Source organism: Heteronotia binoei, chromosome 17, assembly GCF_032191835.1.
Source record: "Heteronotia binoei isolate CCM8104 ecotype False Entrance Well chromosome 17, APGP_CSIRO_Hbin_v1, whole genome shotgun sequence".
In the NCBI taxonomy this organism is placed as follows: Eukaryota; Metazoa; Chordata; class Lepidosauria; order Squamata; family Gekkonidae; genus Heteronotia; species Heteronotia binoei.
The window spans coordinates 1808137-1827650 of record NC_083239.1 but is presented as its reverse complement, the minus strand read 5'-3'; the positions used below and the strand labels follow the sequence as shown (position 1 = coordinate 1827650).

The following is a 19514-nucleotide window of genomic DNA, read 5'->3' as shown; positions in this document are numbered from 1 at the left end:
GTTAACAAACAAAGTAATGGAAGCCATAAAAGGTAAGAAGGACTCCTTTAAGCGATGGAAAGCTAATCCAAGTGAGATAAATAAAAGGGAACACAGGGTGTTGCAAATCAAATGCAAGACTAATCAGGCAGGCAAAAAGGGACTATGAGGAGCATATTGCAAAAAACATAAAGACCAAAAAAATTTCAAATATATTAGTAGCAGGAAACCAGCCAGGGAGGCAGTGGGGCCCTTGGATGATCAAGGGATAAAAGGATTACTGAAGGAGGTTAGGGAAATGGCTAAGCTGAATGCATTTTTTTGCATCCATCTTCACTGAGGAAAATGAGAAGTTTTTGCCCACTCCAGAACCACTAATTTTGGAAGGGGTATTGAAAGACCTGAGTCAGACTGAGGGGACAAGAGAGGAGGTCGTACAACTGACAGACAAATTAAAAACTAATAAATCACCAGGCCCGGATGGCATACATCCAAGAGTTCTGAAAGAACTCAAAGTTGAACTTGTGGATCTCCTGACAAAAATATGTAATCTTTCATTGAAATCTGCCTCTGTTCCTGAGGACTGGAAGGTAGCAAATGTCACCCCCATCTTTAAAAAGGGTTCCAGAGGAGATCCAGGAAATTACAGGCCAGTCAGTCTGACTTCAATACCTGGAAAGCTGGTAGAAACCATTATCAAGGACAGAATGAGTAGGCACATTGATGAACACAAGTTATTGAGGAAGACTCAGCATGGGTTCTGTAAGGGAAGATCTTGCCTCACTAACCTGTTTGAGTTCTTTGAGGGGGTGAACAAACATGTGGACAAAGGGGACCCAATAGATGTTGTTTACCTTGACTTCCAGAAAGCTTTAGATAAAGTTACTCATCAAAGGCTCCTTAGTAAGCTCGAGAGTCATGGAGTAAAAGGACAAGTTCTCTTGTGGATCAAAAACTGACTAATTAATAGGAAACAGAGAGTGAGTATAAATAGCAATCTTCGCAGTGGAAGACGGTAAGTAGTGGGGTGCCGCAGGGCTCAGTACTGGGTCCTATGCTCTTTAACTTGTTCATTGATGATTTGGAGTTGGGAGTAAGCAGTGAAGTGGCTAAGTTTGCAGATGACACTAAATTGTTCAGGGTGGTGAGAACCAGAGAGGATTGTGCGGCACTCCAAAGGGATCTGTTGAGGCTGGGTGAGTGGGCATCAATATGGCAGATGAGGTTCAATGTGGCCAAGTGCAAAATAATGCACATTGAGGCCAAAAATCCCAGCTACAAATACAAATTGATGGGGTGTGAACTGGCAGAGACTGACCAAGAGTGGGATCTTGGGGTCATAGTAGATAACTCACTGGAAATGTCAAGACATTGTGTGATTGCAATAAAAAAAGGCCAATGCCATGCTGGGAATTATAAGGAAGGGAATTGAAAACAAATCAGCCAGTATCATAATGCCCCTGTATAAATCGATGGTGCGGTCTCATTTGGAAAACTGTGTGCAATTCTGGTCACCGCACTTAAAAAAGGATATTATAGCATTGGAAAAAGTGCAGAAAAGGGCAACTAGAATGATTAAAGGTTTGGAACACTTTCCCTATAAAGAAAGTGTAAAGTACTGGGGTCGGCGCAGTAAGAGACCAGAGTCGGAGAGTGATTTCAGCAAGCTTTACTTCAGGAACACCAACACAGACTGAGCTCTATTCAAACCTCCCGCTCCTTTTATACAATTCTTGCCCCCTTCTGATTGGACCTTAACTATGTACATAGATTGGCTATTTACAGAGGCCTAAGGGCCTATCAGGGTACAGTATGAGCCTAGATGTTGATTGGCTACTTATGTTTCAATCCTTCCCCTGATTGGGCACGCTTAGGCCTTCTCTGGAACCCTGGTGTGGAGTACAAGCTTGGCTTGTTCAGCTTCCCTCCAAAAGTAACAGTTCCCTCCAAAAGTAACAGTTCTCCATTTGAACCTAGGACACAACACCCCTCCCCCCATAGTTCCAGCTATCAGGTGACATAGTCCTGGAGATATGCCGGAGGGCGGCGGTCTCGTGTCGAGCGTCGGAGCTCCGAGGGGACTGGGCGTTCTGACTCGGTTGGTGGTTCCGCGGCTGCAGAGCTGGAGACATCTGGGACGGCGGCCCCGGAAGACCTGGGTTCAGCTGCGCGGTCGGGGGTCTCCTCCTGCTGGGCCGAAGCGGGCTCCACGGAACCCTGTTCTGTGTCAGGCTCACGGGGACTTACGTTGTCCGGATCTGGAGCCTCTGACCTTGGCTCCCCGGCAGGCAGGCGACCACGGAGTTGGTCGATGTGTCGCCTCAGGAGATGTCCACCCTCCAAGGTCACTGCATAGGAGACCGGTCCTGTGACGTGGTCCACCTTTCCAGGGAGCCAGGCGGGGCCAGTGGTGGCATAGTTCCGTGCCCACACTGTCTCACCTGGGTAGAACCCTCTGGGGGCTTTAAGGTGTTCCGGCGCCGGTCGCCTGTCTGGGGCTCGGTCAGGGTGCAGCTTGTCCAGCAGGGTGGTGATGCGGCGGCCCATGAGGAGTTCAGCTGGACTGCGACCTGTGGAGGCGGTGGGTGTGGTCCGGTAGGCCATTAGGAAACACGCCAAGTCTTTTGGCCAGTCTGAGGGGCCCAGACGGTTCAAGGCCTCCTTTGCTGTGCGCACCATCCGCTCTGCCTGGCCGTTGGTGGCTGGATGAAACGGGGCAGAGCGAATGTGCCTGATGAGGTTCCTGGCTAAGAAGTCCTGGAACATTGCGGACGTGAATGCTGTGCCGTTGTCGGTGACGATGGTCTCCGGCAACCCGTGGGTTGCAAAGATGGCCCTCAGAGCCGTGATGGTTGCCTGCGATGATGGCGAGGGCACCTGGACCACCTCCAACCACTTGGAGTATGAATCCACTAGTATGAGTAGAGTCCGCCCATGGAAGGGGCCAGCAAAGTCCATATGCAGTCTTGACCAGGGGTTTTTGGTGGATTGCCATGGTTGCACTGGGCCACGTGGGGGGTCAGGCCTTGACACCTGGCATGTCGGGCACCTTTTAACCCAAGCCTCAATTTCTGCATCGAGGCCGGGCCACCAGACATAGCTCCGTGCGAGAGCCTTCATGCGGACTATGCCCGGGTGTGCCTCGTGCAGGGCTCTAAGCACTTGGTCTTGCAAGGGTTTGGGGATGACGACTCTGTTGCCCCATAGTAGGCAGCCTTTGTGGGTGGATAGTTCGTCTTTCCGGGCTGCAAACGGAGTAAATTCCGGCCCAGTCGAGCCCTTGGGCCACCCCCTCCCCACCCAGTCCAAGACACGGGAGAGGACTGGATCACGAGCGGAGCGGGCAGCAACGTCACGGGCGAGCAATGGCCTGTCCGGAAGCATGTCCATCAGTAGGATCTGATGAGCCGGGGCTGGATCGGGATCCACGTCAGGCAAGGGCAAGCGGCTCAGGGCGTCAGCATGGCCCATTGCCTTGCCCGGGCGATGCACTAGGGTGTAAGTGTAGCTGGCTAGAAAAATGGACCAACGGAGGACCCGTGGGGACAACACCTGAGGGGTCTGCCGGTCTGATGCAAAGAGGCCCAAGAGGGGTTTGTGGTCCGTATAGAGGGTAAAGGGCCGGCCGTAGATGTAATCATGAAAATTTTTGACGCCGGCCACAACTGCCAACCCTTCTTTGTCGATTTGGGCGTAGTTCCACTCCGCCGACGAGAGGGTCCGCGAGTAGTACGCGATAGGGACTTCGGTCCCATCAGGGAGTCGGTGGCCCAGAACTGCCCCCACGCCATAAGGGGATGCGTCGCATGCAAGGACCAAGGGCAGGGTCTCGTCGAAATGGGCAAGGATGGAGTTGGACATCAGGAGGCCCTTGATATCCTGGAAGGCTTTAGCGTGCTGGCGGCCCCACGCCCAGGGTCGGTTCTTGTCTAGAAGCCGGTGCAGGGGTTCGGCCACCGCTGCCTTGTGGGGGAGAAAAGCATGATAAAAGTTTAGGAGGCCGAGGAAGGCCTGGAGTTCTTGCTTGTTGGTGGGCGCTGGAGCATCTCTGATGGCACGCAGCTTGGCGTCGGAGGGGTGGACCCCCTGGGCATCGATGGAGAACCCCAGGAATTCCACCCGATCCACGCCCAGGAGGCACTTCTCCCGTTTGACCTTGAGGCCGGCTGTTTCAAAACGTTGTAGGACTCCTCTAAGGCGGGCGGCGAATTCTTCAGGCGAGGCTGCAGCGATCAGCACATCATCGAAGAATGGAGTGACTCCGGGAAGTCCTTTTAAAAGAGAGTCCATCCACGCAAAATGATTAAGAGAGTATATAATTATGTTTTACAAAGGAAACTGGAGGATGAGGTGGTTAAATCGGTAATGATCAAATGGGCCAAGAATTTAGAGAAAAACATCACGTTAGAACAATGGACTCTTCTATGGAAAAATAATTATAGTATAATTAAACCAGTTAGGCTTAGAGAAAATTTTTTTAAACTTTTCCATAGGTGGTACATTACTCCAGCCCAATTGAATAAAATAAATCCCTCCTATTCCCCGAAGTGCTGGAAGTGTGGTCAATGTATAGGTTCGTTTTTCCATTTATGGTGGTACTGTGAAATAACCAAAAAAAATTGGATTATGATACACAGACTGTTAACACAACTGTTAAAAGTGAATATACAACTGAAGCCAGAGATATTTTTGCTTTCGTGCATTCGAAACGAAATACCGCGGGAAGACGAGCACATTTCTGTTTACATCCTGACAGCGGCCAGGATTCTTTTTGCTAAATATTGGAGACAGAAAGCTGTCCCACTCCGAGATGATGTAATTCGTGAGATATTAAATATTGCTGAAATGGATATTCTGTCAAATTTGATAAGAGGAATGTCAAAATGTGAGGCTATAAAGAAATGGGAAAAACTATATATTTGGCTGGAAAAAGGTTGATCTGTATGAAATTAATCAATGACTATTGATGTAAAGTAAATTAAGTTATTTGCTTGAAGACAACAATGGTGGTATACCATAATCTACCTCTAATAGGTTGTTTTTTGTTCTGTAATTAATTTTTTTTTGTGGATTTAATAAAAGCAGATTAAAAACTTAAAAAAAAAAAAAAAGAGAGTCCATGAGTTCCTGGAACAACCCCGGAGCCACACTCACGCCAAATTGCAACCGCTTTACTCTAAAGGCCCCCCGGTGGGTCACAATTGTTTGGGCGTTGGCCGTGGCCTCATCCACCGGCAGCTGTTGGTAAGCTTGGGCCAAGTCCAACTTGCCAAAAAATTTTGCGCCGGCTAGGGTGGCTAAAACGTGGCTGACGATGGGCACAGGGTATGCGTGGGCCTGAAGAGCCTTGTTGAGGGTGCACTTATAGTCTGCACAAATCCGCACTTCCCCACTGAGCTTGACTGGAGTCACGATGGGCGTTTCCCAGGCTGCGTGGGTGACAGGCTCTAGTATTCCCTGTGCAATCAGTTTATCCAGTTCCTCCTCAATTTTAGGCTTGAGCGCGAATGGAACTCGCCGCGCTTTAAGCCTAATAGGCCGCACTGTGGGGTCGAGGTGTAGTGTAACCGGGGGACCCGTGTAGTAGCCCAAGGTGCCATCGAAAACGGCCGGGAACTCTTCGCAAACCTTGTTAAAGTCCACTCCGACAGTCTTATTGACCCCCCTGATCTCTATTCCCAGGGGCTTGAACCAGTCGAGACCCAAAAGGTTTGTAAGGTGGTTCTTGACCACAAGCACTTGTAGCTGGCCCTTGAACCCCTTGTATTCGACTGGGACCGGGCCCACTCCCAAGATAGGCACCTTATTCTTCTGGAAGTCCACTAAGGTAAACCCCGGGTCCCTGAGACGAGGCCTCAGCCTGGTGGGGATTTTAAAAAATGTCTCTGCCGCTATAATAGATGATGCTGACCCAGAGTCCACCTCCATTTGGCAGGGCACCCCCCCCCCCGATCTCTACATTGACCCGGATTTTGGAGGGCCTGACTGGCGAGGGTAGGTACTGTACCGGGTATTGGTGGGCGTGGAGAGCGTCGGTCTCGAAGTCTGGCTGGCCTTCGGAGTGCGCAGATCTTTGCGGGACGCGTGCTCGGGATGTGGATCTGCAGGTGCAGGCGATGTGGCCTTCCTTGCTGCAGAGTCGACAGGTGGCATTCCAGAATTGGCAGGTCTTTCGCTCGTGCTGGCCCCCGCAGCTTGCACATGCAGGTGGTGTCTTGTGTCTCATGCCCTGTGGGGTATGGGTGGTCTTCCTTCCTGCTGAACGATAGCCGGTTTGTAGAGCTTTGTCCTTGTCTGAGTCCTCTGTAGATGGTTCAGGGTTAATCTGGTGTGCCGCAGCCTGTCTTGTCAGCCGTGGCCCTGCTGATCTGCCCTTCTCCCAGCTGGTGGCCACATCGATTGCCTTTGTTAGGTCGCACTCGGAGAGGGACAGGAGTTTCTGTACTAGTTTTTCGTCCCTCAAGCCCCATACAAACTGGTCGAGAAGGGCTTCGTTGAGGTCTGCGAAACTGCATCGGCTTGCCACCCGGCGCAGGCTTGTCAAGAACGCCATCGTGGTTTCGCTTGCCTTCTGTGTCCTTTGTCGGAAGTCCCAGTGCCGGGTGAGCTTGGTTGGCTGGGGCTGGAAATACTTCTCCAGAGCGCTGATGATGTCGTCCACCGGCGTCTCTGAGAGCTTCCTGGGTTGGAGAAGAGCTCTGGCTAAGTCCACGGTCTCCGTGCCACACTCTGTAATCTTCCGGAAGGTCAGGTATGACTGGAAGCCTTCGACCCACGAGTCCCACAGCTCGGGGCGATCGATGCTAAAGGGCTGCAGGAGGTTGGCTGGAGCCTCCATTCTTGGCAGCGTGTCTGGGCGGCTTGCGAGATGGGGTGTGCGCAGAGCGGAGGTGGGGACCCAGATGGCTTGGATTTAGCCACCTTTCCATGTTCCTGGTTCTTTTGCTGGTTCTTACTGGCATCCCACCTTCGTCGCCAGTGTAAAGTACTGGGGTCGGCGCAGTAAGAGACCAGAGTCGGAGAGTGATTTCAGCAAGCTTTACTTCAGGAACACCAACACAGACTGAGCTCTATTCAAACCTCCCGCTCCTTTTATACAATTCTTGCCCCCTTCTGATTGGACCTTAACTATGTACATAGATTGGCTATTTACAGAGGCCTAAGGGCCTATCAGGGTACAATATGAGCCTAGATGTTGATTGGGTACTTATGTTTCAATCCTTCCCCTGATTGGGCACGCTTAGGCCTTCTCTGGAACCCTGGTGTGGAGTACAAGCTTGGCTTGTTCAGCTTCCCTCCAAAAGTAACAGTTCCCTCCAAAAGTAACAGTTCTCCATTTGAACCTAGGACACAACAGAAAGGTTAAAACGCTTGGGGCTCTGGGGATAAGAACACTAAAGCTTTGCAGAATATGTGAATCTGAGCATGTGAATCTCAGCATGGCAATGTGAATCAGAGCTCGGGCGATCAGTTGAGAGTCTCTGGGTAAAAATAAAAGGAGTAAGAAATAACAGTGATATTATTGTGGGGGTCTGCTATAGACCATCAAGCCAGGCAGAGAACTTGGATGAGGTACTCCTTCAACAGATTGCAAAGTTCTCCAAGAGGACACAGTTACTATGGGCAATTTCAATTACCCAGACATCTGTTGGAAGTCCAACCCTGCTAAAAATGAAAGGCCAAATAAATTCCTGACTTCTGTTGATGAAAACTTCCTTTTCCAGAAAATGGAGAAGGAAACAAGGGGATCTGCTATTTTGGATTTGATTTTCACAAACAAGGAAGAATTGGTTGATGAGGTGGAAATAGTGGGCACCCTGGGCAGTAGTGACCATGTGATTTTGGAATTTACAGTCTTAGGGAAGGGAAAACTGTATGTAGTCAGACATATATGTTAGACTTCAGAAAAGCAAGCCGACAAACTTAAAACTATGCTGGGTAAAAATCCCATGGTCACAAATACTTAAGAAGGGGTCTCAAAAGGGGTGGGAGTTTCTTAAAAGCGAAATATTGAAAGAAAAATCACAGAGGATTCCTATGAGAAGAAAAAATGGCAGAAGCCTAAAGAAGCCGAGGTGGCTCCATAAACAGCTCTCTAAAGACTTGAGAAATAAAAGACTCATGTAGAAAATGGAAGGATGCCATTATAACCAAGGATGAATATAAACAAATCACCAGTTCTTGAAGAGAAATAGTTAGGATAGTTAGGATAGAAATAGTTAGGAGAAATAGTTAGGATAGAAAGCTCAGTAAGCGCTTAGGCTGGCCAAAGATGCTAAAAACAGCAAAAAAGGGTTTTTTTCTTATGTTCAGAGTAAAAAAAACCAAAACATATCATTGGTATATTTCTCTGGAGAAATTTTCTAGAATGTACAAATATACTTTTAGTTTATGTTGGAAATGTAATCATTATGGGACATTTTACCACATGTGGTGGACTTGTAAGAAAGCAACAACAAAAAAGGACACAAATACAAATTTAAATACAAAAGTTTTAAAAGATTAATATACAATTGAAACCACAGTCCCTCTTACGGACAATAAGTTGGAAAGAAGTTATGGAACTCTATTTCGGTACATGACTATGGCAACCAGAATATCATACATACAGAAATGGAAGTGTCCAAGAATCCCTACATGGTTGCCGTCATGGATGATCTCTTGAGACATCTGCATCAGGGCGGTTCGGCAGTGCTGTTGCTATTAGATCTGCTGACTGCATTTGATACAGTCAACCACCAACTACTGTCTCACTGCTTCGCCAACATGGGGATTCAGGAGTCTGCCCTTCAATGACTTACCTCTTTTCTCTAAGGCTGGGGGCAAAGAGTGGCTATAGGGGAGCAATCGTCCCAGAGGCACCCACTTGTATGTGGTATGCCTCGGGGGATGGTTCTCTCCCCAATGTTATTTAACATCTACATGCACCCCCTTGCCCAGATTGTCTGGAGATACGAGCTGCAGATGACATCCAGCTGTATCTATTGATGGGAGTCTATTCTGGCTGTGCCCCAGAAAATCTGAACCTGGCACTGCAAGCTGTGGTGAAATGGCTCAGGCAGAGTCAACTGAAATTGAATCCAAAGACGGAAGTTCTGTGCCTAAGTCATGACAGACTGGGGAGAGAGATCCCTTTGCTGATCTTTAATGGGGCGCCTTTAGCACCAGCTTCTAGGGTCAAGAGCTTAGGGGTGCTCCTGGAGCCTCCACTGACAATAGAGGCCCAAGTAGCAGCCACTGCCAAATCCACATTTTATCATCTTAGGCAGATAAGGCAGATGGTTCCATACCTGGAGCACAGCGACTTGGCAACAGTGATCCATGCGACGGTCACCTTGAGATTAGACTAATGTAACGCCCTCTACATAGGGCTGCCCTTGACGCAAATTCAGAAGCTGCAATCTTGCTTAAAATAAGAGCCACATAGAATAAATGTCAGATGTTTGAGAGCCACGAGTCATGAATGTCAGATGTTTGAGAGCCACGAGACATGAATGTCAGATATTTGAGAGCTGAAAGGGAGGAAGAAAGGCCAATAGATGGGGGAAAGAAAGCCACTTGAACTTTAAATGCATTCTCCAAGCTGCTGATTGGCTTGACTTGGAGAAATGATTTAATGAGACAAATGCCTTCTCCAAGCTGGCTGATGAAGGTGGTGGAGGCTTTGAGAGCCACACAATATGTGTGAAAGAGCCACATGTGGCTCCCAAACCACACTTTGGCCACCCCTAGTATAGAGAGTATAAAATATAGAGAGTCTGTTACTCTGCTCTGCTGAACCCACCCACCCCCGGTTGTGATGGAACATTCCTATTCTGTCAGTTGAAGAGATTTAACTGCTTTATGTTAGATTTTGCTTCAGTGTATATAGTTATTAAATGATGTCCAATGTTACTTAAGCAAGTATGTGTGCCACATGATATTAGTTCAGACTGGATTTAATCACAGACTGTGCTGTAAATGAAGAGGTGGAATATTGCCCCATAAGGAGGATTTTCTGGCATATTTATAAATAGAATATATATACCTCACCTCCCAAACAGTAGGAGCGGGGGGCGGGGGGGGGCGTACTCAGCAAGTGCAACTTTGGTAGGGAGTGTTAGTTGGAGGCAGCAAAAAAGTGGCAGTGTTGTTTGGGGTAGAGGGGGGAGAGGCAGTAGTGATCAGTAAGGCTCCAGGAGAACCTCTCAGCAGAGAACTGTCTCCCTCAGTTGACTGATGGGGTTCTGGCCTGACAGGGCTGGCAGTAGGTGGGTCACAGAGAGGCTACCCAGTGACAGTGGAGAGTGATGACAGAGAGAGTGCAAGGCCACTTCTGTGGTTGCCACAACTTCCAATAAAAATTGAGGGATGTCCTTTTATTATATCTATGATGATAGGTGGGCACACATGTACCTGAAAGTCAACCAAAGTAGTGTTATCTCTTTAATTTTACCTAAAGCAAAATTTTAATGTTTATTTGGAGGGAAACATCTGAGCAATTTCACAAGATACATAAAAAGTATTGATAAGACCAGCACAATTTTTTAGCGTCCACTCATCTCATTCCTAAACTGCCAGAATGTTGAGAGCGAAGGAATTTTGAGGGAATGTAAAAGAACGTTTTTGGAGTGAGGAGCTCCCAGTTCTAAGTAACTCTGGACATATCAAGGTTTTCTACATTGTAATCCAATTGCAACATGTCTTAACCCCATGTATGTATATATACAATTCTGATGAGAAATTTGGCTCCTCAATTTCCTTCCTCTTCCTTCATCTCTTTTTTGTTTTTAAGGAAGTACATGATCAGCTTCAAACCAAGTTAAAAGCTCTAGATGCTATTCAGGAAAAAAATGCTAACCTGCAACAAGAAATTGCTTCCCTAAAAGGCACACTTGGATATATAAAAGGGTAAGTTCATAATCTACAGGCTATCACCTTACCGTGCTACTTTTGATGTTGTCTTTTGACCTTCTCAATTGTCCTTGCAGCAATACCATGGCAACAATTCCTGAAAATAATTAGCATAAACCAAAGCTGAAAATCTTGATTCAGTTTTGGTTTCAAGTGATTTGAGGTGTGGTGGTGATACAGAGCTTTAGTTATCATAAGCTATTCACTTTTCTAGGGTTGGCATCCTCCAGATCGGATCTGGAGACCTCCTGGAATTACAGTTGATCTCCAAGTCACAGAGGTCTCCCATGGAGAAAATGGCAGCTTTGGAGGATGGACTGTATGGCATTATATTATGCTGATGTCCCTCCCCTCCACAAACCCCACCACTTACAGGTTCCATCCCCAAATCTCCAGGAATTTCCCAAGCAGGAGCCAGCAATCCTGCTTCCAATGGCAGGCCCATTCAGGCTGTACCCCATCTGTATCGTAGTAGCCTCTCTTGATAGCTCAAAACCAGGAGTTTCATTAAGCCTCTGAAACATAGCTCATGGACTACATTCAGGAGAAGTTTCCATCACACGATTGGCTTCACTAAAGGCCATCATGCACAAACTTGGCTTCCACATAAAGTGTTGGTTTCAATGGTGGCTCTGCCACTGTGCGACACAGAGTGTTGGACTTGATGGGCCGTTGGCCTGATCCAACATGGCTTCTCTTATGTTCTTATGTGACGCAGAGTGTTGGATTGGATGGGCCGTTGGCCTGATCCAACATGGCTTCTCTTATGTTCTTATGTGACTCAGAGTGTTGGACTTGATGGGCCGTTGGCCTGATCCAACATGGCTTCTCTTATGTTCTTATGTGACGCAGAGTGTTGGATTGGATGGGCCACCTGCCTGATCCAACATGGCTTCTCTTATGTTCTTATGTGACGCAGAGTGTTGGACTGGATGGGCCACTGGCCTGATCCAACATGGCTTCTCTGATGTTCTTATGTGACACAGAGTGTTGGACTGGATGGGCCACTGGCCTGATCCAACATGGCTTCTCTTATGTTCTTATGTGACGCAGAGTGTTGGATTGGATGGGCCACCTGCCTGATCCAACATGGCTTCTCTTATGTTCTTATGTGACGCAGAGTGTTGGACTGGATGGGCCACTGGCCTGATCCAACATGGCTTCTCTGATGTTCTTATGTGACACAGAGTGTTGGACTGGATGGGCCACTGGCCTGATCCAACATGGCTTCTCTTATGTTCTTATGTGACGCAGAGTGTTGGATTGGATGGGCCACTGGCCTGATCCAACAGGGCTTCTCTTCTGTTCTTATGTTACACAGAGTGTTGGACTGGATGGGCCACTGGCCTGATCCAACATGGCTTCTCTTATGTTCTTATGTGACGCAGAGTGTTGGATTGGATGGGCCACCTGCCTGATCCAACATGGCTTCTCTTATGTTCTTATGTGACGCAGAGTGTTGGACTGGATGGGCCACTGGCCTGATCCAACATGGCTTCTCTGATGTTCTTATGTGACACAGAGTGTTGGACTGGATGGGCCACTGGCCTGATCCAACATGGCTTCTCTTATGTTCTTATGTGACACAGAGTGTTGGACTGGAGGGGCCACCTGCCTGATCCAACATGGCTTCTCTTATGTGACGCAGAGTGTTGGACTGGATGGGCCACTGGCCTGATCCAACAGGGCTTCTCTTATGTTCTTATGTGACACAGAGTGTTGGACTGGATGGGCCACTGGCCTGATCCAACATGGCTTCTCTTATGTTCTTATGTGACACAGAGTGTTGGACTTGATGGGCCGTTGGCCTGATCCAACATGGCTTCTCTTATGTTCTTATGCCCAGTTCAGACTAATGTTCCTGAATGATATACGTAGCTACTGCACTCATGGTTTGCACATAAAACATACTACTGGGGTATGCAATTCCCACCCCCACCCTCCGGTTTGTTTGTTTGAGTCTATTGGATCCCCCAAAATTTCAGGATTCCTGAAAAATCCCAGATCCAAACGCTGGTAAAGTATTTGGGTCTGGGATATTTGGAAACAGACCTGAGAAGAAAAAAAAAAACAAGAAAAAAAAACAGCAGCAGCAAAGTCACAAAACCCAGTTTCATCTGTTTGGGGGCTTTGTTCTGCAGTCCCTTTACACAGCATGAGAAGCTATGAAAAATAACTAACTTCAATACAAAACGTGTGCAAAAATATTCAGTCTCTTAATAATCACAATAGCAATATGAACATATAAATACAAAGTCCTTATGATAGAAGATCCTATGTAAGTTCATAAACACTTGCAAAATTCATCACTCTTCCAATCTCAATGCAAGGAGGTCTCCCTTCCTGCTCCTTAATTATTCAGGGGTCCCCCTCCACTACCTGTCCTACATTTCCCAGGATCCTTCTGTCTCTCTGATTGGGTGGAAAGAAGTTTAGGAGGGAAAACTTGCCAGTGAAGAACAGAGGAATGGGACCTGGAAGGAAATAATAAAAGGTCTAGCTGGAGAGGAAGCAGGGTCTCTCTCTGAAAAGGCTGGGCTGGAGGAAGGCTGCAGTCATGAGAGCTCCCTGATCCAAAGAGTGGTGAGTCAGTTGGAATCAGAGGAAGGGGATGTATAGTTAATTGCATTAGGGCTTTTTATTTTGCTTTGTACCACCTTTACTGTTTCCATGTTCACTATTGTGCTAAAAGGTAAAACCCACTTGTTTGTTCTTGAGCACTCACAACAAACTTATTGTTGTTATACTGCCTGGGTCTGCATGCCTCCTTGGTTGTAGATAAAAGGTGTTTGCTGAGGATAGGTGGGTGCTCTGGTCCCTCCCAGACAGACCCTTTCCAAAGTGGTGGCAGCCAGTAGAAGGTCCTCCCTTGTCCCCTGCTTGTGACATGTGCAAAGACAGGCACTTTTTCAGAGACCTGAGTGAGGAACAGTAGTGCAACCCATGCTGTGACTATATCCTTTAGAGTGAATTTCCAAACTTAGGTGCATGTTGGCGTTCAAACATGAATGCTGCCTGATTAATATTGTGGAGGACCCTAAATGCCTAACAATTTCTACATGTGTCAGACACAAGCAAATGCTGACAGTCCTGTTTACATGTGTATAGAGCTGTCTTTGCCATCCCATTCTTGGTCTCGGGTTCAGCATGTTTGACAGGTCCTCAAAATGCTTGAAAATCTATTTGACCTGGAAGGAGAAGCAAAAAAGAAGAAGAAGAAGATATTGGATTTATACCCCGCCCTCCACTCCAAGAGTCTCAGAGTGGCTCACAATCTCCTTTACCTTCCTCCCCCACAACAAATAACCTGTGAGGTGGGTGGGGCTGGAGAGGGCTCTCCCAGCAGCTGCCCTTTCAAGGACAACTTCTGCCAGAGCTATGGCTGACCCAAGGCCATTCCAGCAGGTGCAAGTGGAGGAGTGGGGAATCAAACCCGGTTCTCCCAGATAAGAGTCCACACACTTAACCACTACACCAAACTGGCGTAGAAAGAAATGTATACCAGGTAGGAATAAGAACAATTGGGTTGGATTCCATGGCTTCATTCTACTAGGGGAGGCTCTTTCCTTTGGTGGGTAGAACCTTACCATGGCGTTGCCCCAAGGAAGGGACATCCCATGCTACTCCTGACCAGATCCAAACAAACCCTCTTCACTGGTATGGTTGCCAGACACTGACAATCAGCAGGAGGATTGGAGGAGGTACAGTGTCACAGGATTTTTTAAAAAATTTTAAAAAAAATACAGCCTTATGTAATTTACTGGAATGAACAAAGCATAATGAGTAGTTCTAGATGCCTGGAGGGAAGATGTGCATATGTTGAAAGAAGCAAGCCAGTTTGTAAGCTTCTTGGCTTGCTCAAAACACTACTATGTTTTGCAAGGGTGCCAATCTCCAGGTGGAACCTGGAGATCACTCCCAAAAATATAATATAATGCCCAGAACATTAAGGATAGTGCCTATGGGAGAGAAAGTGTCCAAGAAAATGGACTGCATGCCTTGTAATCTTCAAATTTAATTCAAATATTCAGAAATCTCCAGCCTGGAGCTGGCATCCCAAAGTTCCACTTACAGCTAATCCATCTCTGCTAGAGAAAAAGCTCTGCCTGTAAACTGCCCTAAGGCTAAGAGTTCTTCTAGATTAGAAGCTATTCCTCTGATAATTTATTTATTTTTGTTTTACCTTTTGAGTCCGTAAATATTTTTCTAGTGGCCGTTATCAGTTTCCCTTGTACTTAGATTTTGTAGCTTTAATTTTAAGGGGAACACTTTTAAGATATTCAGCTTGTGATTTTCTTTGTTTTAAAGAAATGGTGCACCTAACAGATCTTTTGTTAAGTTTTTTTTAATCTGAGACAATGGGTTAAAAGTTTATATTTGGAATTTTGGGGTTTATATGGAACATCTATTCTGCTAAAGCAATATAGTATCAAACCTTTTGGAAATTTTATTTCTCTTGTGATTTTTGTAAAGTACATCTCATACCAGAAGCATGTGGTCTTCAACTGTTACATCTAACACAGTTTTCTATCTGACTTTGAACTGCTTCCCAATTTTTCATTCATTTTCTTCAAGAGGGGTTTAGATAAAAATATGGAGCAGAGGTCCATCAGTGGCTATTAGCCACAGTATGTATGTATGTGTGTGTGTGTGTATAAAATTTTGCCACAGAGTGTTGGACTGGATGGGCCACTGGCCTGATCTAACATGGTTTCTATTTAAATCTGAAAATTCCTTTTGTTGTTGGTACTGAATTTTCATTTTCTGAAAAGAACAGTGTTTTAAAATTCTACCTCACAAATTTTGGTTTCTACAAGACCTCTTTTCATTTGAAGTTATAGCATGTGTTATAGACGAACATCTGTACCCTTCCTTGGGTAAAACTACCCTCTCACTGTGCATCTTCTCTCTTAAGTCTTGAGAAACTAATACTTTGTTTTACCAGTGATCCAGTTATCCTCAGTGTCATGTTTCCCATAGAAATACCTTTTCTAGATTTGTTGGTAATTAAGTAGGCAGGATTCCTGAAAACTCTTGGTCTTCATTAGAAATCTGGACTTTAATAATGTTCTGCATTCCTCAAATGTATATCTTCATTTGCTCTCTTAATGTCATTTATAGTTATGTTCCATCTGTGAACTGTGCATATCAATCTTCCTATTCAGCTATTTGGTGAACCTCTTACCTGTGGAAAGAGGCATCTACATGCTTATCTATCATTTTTTATGCCTCCATCTATAGTATCTTGTTAGAGTTTGACCTTTTCTGAGTGTTTTGTTCAGAAAATCCTTTCTATGTTTCATGTTCTTACCATGGTAGGACTCCAATTCTGCTTGATTTTGTGTTTCAATCCAGTCTCCAGTCCTGGCTAGGCTTGCTACTGGATAACATATTTCCATTTGCTTGTTTTAAGTTTCTGCCTCTCCGTTATTTCAATCTTCTTTGTCAAGGTGTATTAACTAGAATTTGCTTCCCAGGATTGTTTTGTTATATAAAGGAAACCCGGATCTGCAATTCAAATTTAGTGCATGCTCATTATTATATAGTAGTTTTAAGAATTGCTGGTATGTCTGCTAAGAATGGTTCGTTTAAGGATTAACTATTATTTGCTTTTAGGATTTTTGTTGTTAAAAGTTTGTTGAAACCTACTCTCACATCTATGTGAGACCCACAGAACAAATTTTGGATGAGCTGACACAGAGGAAAATGGGGTTCAGTGGGACTTCAACACCCCACTGATTTCCAATGGTTTAAATTCTCTAATCCAGTTCTCTAATCATTTTGGGTCTGATCCCTTGCATACATGTATGTTAAAAGCTGGCATTGTTCTATTGAGGCCTCAGTTTTGTTTTGTGTGTTTGTATTTGATGTTTTTCTAATTTTTGACAATTTCATATATTCCAAAGCTATAGCAAAAGTTTTTCTTCCCTTTTTGTGACCATTTTCATCATTCAGGGGTAACCCTAACTCTGGTAATCTTTTTTTGGAGCTCCTAATCTTGTGCACAATTTCATGTTTCTTTTTTTAAAAATTCATATCTGTTGCAACAAAGTAAAAAGCCTCTCATGAACCTCTAGGTGCTCGCTTTCTATATGGATGTGCACTAGCCTGAATCATGAGAAGTGATGCATAGGTTTATATTGTGGATTTGTGTTCTGCATAATGTATGGTGTATGAAATCTACCTTTAACATTGGAAGGGTAGAGACCTTGTCAAACTGAAACTCCATGTGAGGAGGAGGAAGTCTCCAGTCCAAAGCAAGTGTGGTAATCTAGCTAATGTGTGCAACCCTATCTCGAGTTTTAAACAATTTATTGGTAGCATATGGTTACAAAGCTTATCTATTTCTTAATTTTTTCTTTTTTTTTCACATTAACCCATATGACATTTCCATCCCCCCTCCCTCCAATGTTGACTTCCCCGAGGTTATAAGTTCAAATCCATACTAAAGGCACTTCTGATTGCTCAAAGTTCCGTATATATATTCTTACAACTAAAAAAATGTCCAATATTTCTTTACTTTCCAAGTTTTCTCCATATATCCTTTAAATTTTCTCCACTCCCTTTTGAATATCTCTAAATCATAGTCTCTTAGTGTTCTGGTTAATTTGTCCATTTCACACCACGATAAAACTTTCATGGTCCATTCCCATTTCTCTGGTATTTTTTCTTGCTTCCAAAGCTGCGCGTACAAAGTCCTAGCAGCTGATAACAGGTACCAAATTAAAGTCCTGTCTTCTTTTGGGTATTTTTCTAATTGTAATCCAAGTAAAAACGTCTCTGCAATTTTCTTAAAATCATAGCCCAAAATTTTGGTGATTTCTTGTTGTATCATCTTCCAGAATTCTTTCGCTCTTTCACATGTCCACCACATATGGAAGAAAGAACCTTCATGTTTTTTACATTTCCAACATCTATCCGACATTTTCTTACTTATCTTAGCCAATTTTTTCAGAGTCATATACCACCTATACATCATTTTAAAACAGTTCTCCTTAATGCTTTGACAAGTTGATATCTTCATTGAGTTCTTCCAGAGGTGCTCCCATGTTTCCATTTGTATTTCTCTATTCACATTAATTGCCCATTTGACCATTTGAGACTTTACTACTTCTTCTTCTGTAGACCATTTCAATAATAACTTATATACTTTTGATATCAATTTTTCATTGTCACCTAACAGGACTCTTTCCAGTTCTGTTTGTTCTCGTCTAATCCCCTCTGATTTTATGTCATTTTCCATCAAACTTTTAATTTGTTGCATTTGAAACCAATCATAATTGTTATTTAGCTCTTCTGAGGTTTTTAATTCAATTTTGTCTCCTTGAATCTTAAGCAGTTGGTTATATGACATTTCTCTTTTTTCTTCAGAATCAGCTGTTATTTTTATTACTTCTGCTGGCACTATCCATAATGGTTTTCTCTCGTCCCCGTATTTCTTGTATTTTATCCAAGTATTTAGTAATGTATTTCTGACATAGTGGTGAGAGAAAAAACCATCCATTTTATTCTTCCCATAGTACATGTATGCATGCCAGCCGAATCTATTTCCGTGAGCTTCTAACCACAAAGGTTTTTTATCTAACAGCATTATCCAATCTTTTATCCATGTCAAACAAACTGCATCGTGGTATAGTCTTAGATCGGGAAGTTGAAAACCTCCTCTCTCTTTGGCATCCGTTAAGATCTTCATCTTTATCCTTGGTTTCTTTCCGGCCCAAATGAAATCAGAGATTTTCCTTTGCCATTTGTTGAATTGTTTTGCTTCTTTTACAATCGGGATGGTTTGAAACAAATACATTATCCTTGGCAAAATATTCATTTTGATTGCAGCTATCCTGCCCAGTAAGGACAAGTTGAGTTTATTCCATTTCATCAAATCTTTGTCCATCTTACACCACAGTTTTTCATAATTGTTTTTGTATAAATCAATGTTCTTCATTGTTATCTCTATTCCAAGGTACCTAACTTTGGTTGTGACTTCACAACCTGTCACCTTTTGTAGTTCGTTTGTTTTATTTGGTTGCATGTTTTTACAGAGGAATTTCGATTTCTCCTTATTTATGTATAATCCTGCTAGTTCTCCGTATTCTTTTATCTTAGCTAACAGCAGTGGTGACACTTGAACCGGATTCTCCATTATGAACACTATATCATCTGCAAAAGCTTTATATTTATAAGAGAATCTTCTAATTTTTAGACCTTCTATTTTTTCATCTTTTTGAATTTGTTGTAACAAAATTTCAAGAGTCATTATAAACAACAATGGTGATAGCGGGCATCCTTGCCTTGTTCCTTTACTCACTTTCAATTCTTTGGTAAGGTCTGCATTTATACACAATTTTGCATGCTGATCTGTATATATTGCTCTTGTCATTTTTATAAATTGTTCCCCTAAATTAATTTTTTCCATTACCGCAAACATAAAGTCCCAATTTAAGTTGTCGAAGGCTTTCTCTGCGTCAACAAAAAATAAGGCCACTTCTTTTTCCGGGTGCTTTTCATAATATTCCACAACATTAATAACAGCTCTTACATTGTCCCTTATTTGTCTTTTAGGAAGAAATCCCGCTTGGTCTTTGTTTATAAAGTTGGTCAGGTATTGTTTCAGTCGCTCTGCTAAAATTCTTGTATAGATCTTA

General features: G+C 44.4%; 1 protein-coding gene across 1 annotated transcript in view; it reads left to right on the top strand.

Annotated features, from left to right (window-relative positions):
* LMNTD1 (lamin tail domain containing 1) overlaps positions 1-19514 on the top strand; it is an 84409-nt gene that overhangs the window by 9204 nt on the left and 55691 nt on the right. The window contains exon 3 of the mRNA XM_060258532.1: positions 10754-10869. Within this exon, the coding sequence (XP_060114515.1) occupies positions 10754-10869 (116 nt within the window). The remainder of the gene's footprint in view (positions 1-10753; positions 10870-19514) is intronic.